The 7,005-nt window shown below is 50.8% G+C and overlaps 1 protein-coding gene across 1 annotated transcript; it reads left to right on the plus strand.

Moving 5' to 3' along the window:
• Positions 1 to 365: 365 nt before the first annotated feature.
• LOC120099169 (keratinocyte proline-rich protein-like) lies at positions 366 to 6,527 on the plus strand. Its single transcript, XM_087601234.1, has 4 exons — positions 366 to 517; positions 680 to 3,524; positions 5,284 to 5,329; positions 6,308 to 6,527. Exons 1-4 carry the CDS (start codon positions 457 to 459, stop codon positions 6,428 to 6,430), a joined length of 3,075 nt encoding a protein of 1,024 aa, XP_087457360.1. The 5' UTR covers positions 366 to 456; the 3' UTR covers positions 6,431 to 6,527.
• Positions 6,528 to 7,005: the final 478 nt, after the last annotated feature.

A 7,005-nucleotide genomic window follows, 5' to 3' on the forward strand; every position in this document is an offset into this window, starting at 1 on the left:
CCCTAGACCACTGTGTATTTTTCACACATTTCTCATTGTTTACAGAGCTATTCGGGGGAATCTACTGTTACTTCCGGTTATGAGGCTCACTTCCCTCGGAAGTTACTTCACCAAGGCAAAGGGACCCTCCAAGTTGCAACTTGGAAGGCTCCACCTATAGCTTACTTGTCCCCTCCTTACAAGCACATCACTCTCAGTGCAGCTCGCAAGTGTTCATAGTTTTATTCCTCAGAGGCTCAACCAAGAGCAACTGTCAATCAAGCCCGGAAGCCAGGAAGGGGCGCCCTGATTGGATAAGATCACCTCGGGTACTTCCCCCCCCACCCCCCGAGGCTACAAAAGAGTCCTTCCTGGTCTAGTAGCTCTCTCCTCCCGGAACTCTAGGGGGCTCCAGCTCAGAATCTGAAGAAGCTCAAGGGACTGCGGAGCTCAAGCGCCTTTGATGGGATCCAGGTCATGGAGCATGAAAACACCAACTACCCACCCCATGTGGGACCTGAGGAGGAAAAGCAAAAGGGTCAGTACATGCTGGGATTGGTGGGTTGGCCACATCCATGAGGAAAGGAGACTGCCAGGACAGGCTCTGTGTGCTGCAGGCTTTGCGTGCCTTAACGTCATGGCGGCTTTGCAGCCACGCTAGGTCCAGTCACGTGATCTTTGTCTGTTTCCTCCCTTTCAGGTGCGAAAGCACAGATGATCTTGCCCGCTGGAGAGGGAAGAAATGGGGAAGAGAGTGAACGGTCGTCCCCTGGGCAGGAGGCTTCAGCAACAAAATGGGGAGAAGTAGAAGAACTGGGAGAAAGGGACAGAACGGGGAGTGATGGAGAAAATCTTTCTGCTGTAGGAACTTCAGGCATCAGGAATGACTGGGACAAAGAGGGTGCCAGCAGCAGTAGGCAGAAGAATGAGAGTCGGCCTCAGAAGCCAGTCCCTGAGTGTAGGTGGGGCATGGAGGATGTACAGCCAGTGCCAGTACTGATTCCCCGTGTACAACGGATACAACTTGTGCAATCCCGGGTACAGTCGGTGCCCCTAAAGGTACCTGTTGTACGGCCTGTGCCCATTCCTGCGCTCAGTGTACAGCCTATACCAATCAGTGTGCCCAAGGTCCAGCCTATGCCCATTACTGTGCCCCAAGTACAGGCTATACCACCTGCTGTGCCCCCAGCACAGCCTGTGCCAACCACTGTGTCCCAGGACCCCACTGGGCCCATTCCTGAGCCCCATGTACAACCTGTGCCAGTTACTGCTCCCCCACCACAGCCTGTGCCACTTACTACTCCCCCACCACAGCCTGTGCCAGTTACTGCTCCCCCACCACAGGGTATGTCAATCAGAGTGCCCCATGTACAGCCTGTGCCAGTTACTGCTCCCCCATCACAGGCTATGCCAATCAGAGTGCCCCATGTACAGCCTGTGCCAGTTACTACTCCCCCATCACAGGCTATGCCTATCCGAGTGCCCCATGTACAGCCTGTGCCAGTTACTGCTCCTCTATCACAGGCTATGCCTATCCGAGTGCCCCATGTACAGCCTGTGCCAGTTTCTGCTCCTCTATCACAGGCTATGCCTATCCGAGTGCCCCATGTACAGCCTGTGCCAGTTTCTGCTCCCGCACCACAGACTATGCCTATACGAGTGCCCCATGTACAGCCTGTGCCAGTTACTGCTCCCCCATCACAGGCTATGCCAATCAGACTGCCCCAGGTACATCCTGTGACATTTACTGCTCCCCCCCAACAGACTATGCCAATAACAGTGCCCCATGTACAGCCTGTGCCAGTTACTGCTCCCCCACCACAGACTATGCCAATCAGAGTGCCCCATGTACAGCCTGTGCCAGTTACTGCTCCCCCACCACAGACTATGCCAATCAGAGTGCCCCATGTACAGTCTGTGTCACTTATTGCTCCCCCATCACAGCCTGTGCCAGTTACTGCTCCCCCACCACAGATTATGCCAATTAGAGTGCCCCATGTACAGCCTGTGCCAATTACTGCTGCCCCATCACAGGCTATGCCCATCAGAGTACCCCATGTACAGCCTGTGCCAGTTACTGCTCCCCCACCACAGGGTATGCCCATCAGAGTACCCCATGTACAGCCTGTGCCAGTTACTGCTGCCCCATCACAGGCTATGCCCATCAGAGTAACCCATGCACAGCCTGTGCCAGTTTCTGCTCCCATATCACAGACTATGCCAGTCAGAGTGCCCCATGTACAGCCTTTGCCACGTACTGCTCCTCTATCACAGGCTATACCAATTAGAGTGCCCCATGTACAGCCTGTGCCAGTTACTGCTCCCCTATCACAGGCTATGGCACTTACTGCTCCCCCATCACAGGCTATGCCAATCACAGTGCCTCATGTACAGCCTGTGCCCATTTCTCTGCCTCATGTACGGCCCATGCCCATTCCTTGGCATTATGTACAGCCTATGCCAAATTCTGTGCCCCATGTACAGCCTATGCCACTCACTGTGCCTCATGCACGTCATATGCCTGTGCCTGTGCCCCATGTACACCCCATGCCTGTTACAGTGCTCCATGTACAGCCTATGCCTTTTCCTGTGCCCCAGGCACTGTCTATGCCTTTTCCTGTGCCCCAGGTACAGTCTATGCCAGTCACTGTGCCTCGCACACAGCGTATGCATTGGCCTGTGCCGCATGTACAGCCATTGCCTCTTCCTGTACCACAGCCACAATCTATGTCTCTCACTGTGCCTACCGTACAGCCTATGACAGTCACTGTACCTCATACCCATCGTATGCCAGTGCCTCAAGTACACCCCATGCCTGTTACAGTGCCCCCTGTACAGACATTGCCTCCTCCTGTGACAAAGGCAGAGTCTATGGCTGTTACCTTGCCCCCTGTAAAACCTATGCCAGTCACTGTGCCTCACACACAGCGTATACGTGGGCTTGTGCCCCGTGTACAGACATTGCCTCCTCCTGTGACACAGTCAGAGTCTATGGCTGATACTGTGTCCCCCCTACAGCCTATGCCAGTCACTGTGCCTCATGCACAGCGTATACGTGGGCCTGTGCCCTGTGTACAGACATTGCCTAATTCTGTGCCACAGTCAGAGTCTATGGCTGTTACTGTGCCCACTGCACAGACTATGCCACCCACTGTGCCTCACAAAGAGCGTATGCCTGGGCCAGGGCCCCATGTACAGTCATTGCTTCCTCCTGTGCCCCACGAACATCCTATGCCATTCACTGTGCACCAAGCACAGCCTATGCCAGTATCTGTGTCCAATGCACAGCATATACCAGCTAAGGAGTCTAGCACACCACATGTGCCAGTGCCCCGTGAACAGACTTCACCAGTCGGGATGAACTGTGTACGGCCCATACCAAATGCAGCACCTCCCATAAGGCCGGTGGCAGTTTCGGCGACCACTGTACAGCCTGAGCCAGTGCTGGTGCCTCGCCGCCATCTCCATGACAGATTTACAGACCCAGAGCTGCAGGAGCTGGAACGCGTTTTCCAGAGGAATCACTATCTCAGTGCTGAAGAAAGGTAAGCACATGGTGTGGCTTCAGTTCTCTGAGGAGGGAGCAAGCTGTTACAGAGAAGCCTCTGACTCTCTGGTAGCTGTCCTTCTCTTCATTCATTAGAAACTTCAAATTACATTTGAAGTGACTTTGTGGGGTTGTGGACGGTTTCTTCTTGGAGTCGGGGAGCTGTGGCTAACATTTGGAGGTCAGAGGACAGCTTGAAGGACTTGGCTCTCTCCTTCCAGGCTGTGTGTCCTGAGCTTGGAAATCAGTTCAGCAGGCTTGCCTCCAGCAAGAAGGTTTAGTCTGCCTCCATTTTGCCTTCTAGAACTAAGGCTAAAACTAAGAGAAGTGATCCAGCCTGCCAGACCCCAGGCTTGCTGTCCTAGGGTTCTGGGAAGGGACTGGGAGCTATGCAGAAGGCAGTGAAGCCCTTCTCTGTGGTATCTACTTGGAGCAAGTTAAAAACTTTGTCACTGTCTGCTGATCTAAGTAAGGTCCTGTTAGGACAGCCTCGGGACCCTGAGGTGTGGTAGGGATGAGATGGGTGACAGTCAGTCAATGTGCTGATACATTTAATATCCTGTGTATTCCTTGTATAAACATGTCGGCAGCACCTTTCTCTTTACTGCCGTTTTTAGTGTTTTATGACAATTTAGTGCTCTGCCCAAAGAGAACTGTCCATAAAGATAAGCCCGTGTTGGGCACAGGCCTCTGCCTGTAATCTCATCACTGAGAAGGCCAAGCTTGGGCTAAGGTGGTGAGCTCCAGGAGGCCTGAGCTGCAGACAAGAAGCCTAAGGCAACACAGAAAATTAATCTGTTCATCAATCCAGCCATGTCTGTACCCCACCTCTTGAAGGTGGAGGAAGGGAGGTCATTCATGGTCATTCCTAGTTTATGTAACTAAAACAGCCCACTCTCCAGGAGGTTCTTTCTGCTGCTGGTTTAGGCCTAGTTTTTGTTTTGTGTCTCTTTCCATCTGATGGTGTTCTGCAGGGTCTCCCAGCTGTAGCAGGGGTAGCCTGGAACTTGCAGAGAACCCTTGTTTATGTCTCCCTCCTGCTGGGAACTCACAACTGTGTGGCCAGCACCTAGAGATTTTGTAACATTTCTTTTGTGTGTGGTGTGATTTATCATTTCATTAATCGGGACTCTTGAGGTGGCTCAGGACATAAAAGGTCATGAAGGCCTGGGACCCAGAGATAACCAAGTCCTTCAAGGCTTGCTCTGACCTTCACGAGTATACTGTGGCCACAAGCTGCAGCACAAATGCACATGCGAGCTCGCCCTCCCACAGTAAATGAAGCAGGGTAACATGCAGTTTTCCCGATCATCAGCACCCTGGACTTCTTTATGTGCACTGACTGTTAGGAGTCCTCGTATGAGTTCCCGGAAGCAATCCTCTTTCATTTGAGTTCATCCTTCCATCTTTAAGAGGGCCTCACACAGGTTTCTCACCTGTGCATTTGGTCCGTAGTTCTTGCTCTGTACTGCGCTCGTCGGACACAGCTTTAAGCTCCACCACAGCCAGTGCTACTGCATTTCTTCAGACTGGTTTATGCCTGCGTTCCTGTTTTTAAGTGTTTTACTAGATATGTGCTTAGGCTTTTGTGTCTACTGATAGCGCCTTGCTAACGAACTAAACTCACCTGCAGAAATTGAGTGTCCTAGAGGGTTGGACATTGAGACAAATATTTTCATAAATGTAAAGTGTCTTTTACATCCTTTACCGCATCTGTGGTACTAAATAATGAACATCTGCCTTTTCCCTCATTTCAGAAAAGAGCTGGCAAGGGTGATGGGCGTGAGTGAGGCCAAAGTGCAGGTGAGTAAGACACAAAAAGGTGACAACACTGTCATTAAAGAACTTTCTTCATGTCTCTGATATAGTTGTCCTGTTACTGAAGGTATAGTGTTCCTTTCGTCTTACCGTACCTATTTTTTTATATTTCTTTTAAAGTCTCTCTCTCTCTCTCTCTCTCTCTCTCTCTCTCTCTCTCTCTCTCTCTCTCTCCCCCCCTCCGTGTGTGTGTGTGTCTGTGTTTTTGTGTGTGTGTGTGTGTGTGTGCGTGTGCCACATTTCTGTGTGTGCCTGTGGCTGTCAGAGGATTCTGGGTGTTCATAGTTGGAGTCATAGATCATAGTGACCAGGAAGCATGGTTTCTGGGAATGGATTTCAGACTCTTTGGAGTCATGGGTGCTGGTAATCTTTAGGCCATCTCTGCAGGTGCCCCAAAGTAACTTTCTGGAACTCTAGTCTTGTGGGTAGAAAAGAACTTCAGAAAGCTCTCTATGCCTACTGGGCACATTTCACAAGGAATATACCTTACGGGGGTAACTCACAGAAGAGCCCGTCACTGCGAGAGCTGATAAGCCCAAGAGGCACCTGTGGGAATGTGGAAAGGAGACATTCCAAATGCCTGGTCCTGTGGCTAGTGCCTAGTGAAGCCATGAAGATAACCACACCCATCATTATAGTCTCGGGAGTGCATCTGCACTGCCCAAGGGGGTGATAAGTATCTGCAGAGGGCTCCACCGGAGAGACAGAGAAACCAGGTGTGCATTTTGCTGGAGCCAGAAGTCTGGGGGCCTCTCACATTCTAGGCAAGCCCTACACCCTCTACCAGCCCTTCAGCCCCTCACAGAATTAGAACAGTGAGACACCAGGTTCTTCTGAGCAAGACAATATTAATATAAGTTATATTGATATAAATTACAGAGGGCCACTATTGTTACACGATGTGCTTTCTGATTACAGTCCTGCTTACTATTCAGAATAAATCCCTCTTCCCTCTCACTGTAGAGATGGTTTAAGAAGAGGAGAGAACACTTCAGGAGAGAACAAAGTCAGTCAGGTGGTGCTCCTCCTGGGAATACTCCACCTCTCTCTGAAGATGGCGCAGGAGCCCTAGTGTACCACCCTTGACCTAGAGCCACTGGCAGACGCCTGCTTTCTTCCACCAACATGTTATTGCCTCTTTATCCCCTAAGCACTTGTATTTGAAATAAATAGATTCTCTGTTTATTTGCTTCCTGTGTCTTCTGGATTAGTACGGCATGCGTGGCAATTATTGAGAAAATGACATTTAAATAAAAGACAAGGCCTCCTTGTGTGGGGTGATGTTGCTGAGTGACCACAGTAGCCATTTAATGTCCCAGAAGATTGTCACCTGTCACAGTGAGTTTGCATTGACCCATACACTGCTTTTTCCTCTATCATGAACTCTCCCTCCACACCCTGATCATATTGTTCCCCAGATGTGCAAGAAGGACATGCAGAATCCCCAAGAAAAGCCAGCCTTCATCCAGGCAGAGCTGGTTCTAGCCCCACATGGAATTCCATAGGCACCATTGACTCTGAGAGAAACTTTTTGGGACGTTGTTCATTTGTTTGTGTTTGTGTGGTGTGTGTGAGTGTGAGTATGCGTGTGTGTGTGTGCCTGTATGTGTGTGCGCGCGTGTGTGTGTGTGTGTGCCACATATGTGTGTTGCTATGGCTGT

This window comes from Rattus norvegicus, chromosome X (genome assembly GCF_021556685.1).
Source record: "Rattus norvegicus strain SHRSP/BbbUtx chromosome X, alternate assembly SHRSP_T2T, whole genome shotgun sequence".
Taxonomy (NCBI): Eukaryota; Metazoa; Chordata; class Mammalia; order Rodentia; family Muridae; genus Rattus; species Rattus norvegicus.

Coding starts and splice junctions, on each gene's coding strand:
- LOC120099169 (XM_087601234.1), top strand. CDS start 457: ATGGAGCATGAAAACACCAACTACCCACCCCATGTGGGACCTGAGGAG. Junction 518..679: donor TGAGGAGGAAAAGCAAAAGG/GTCAGTACATGC, acceptor CCTCCCTTTCAG/GTGCGAAAGCACAGATGATC. Junction 3,525..5,283: donor TATCTCAGTGCTGAAGAAAG/GTAAGCACATGG, acceptor CCCTCATTTCAG/AAAAGAGCTGGCAAGGGTGA.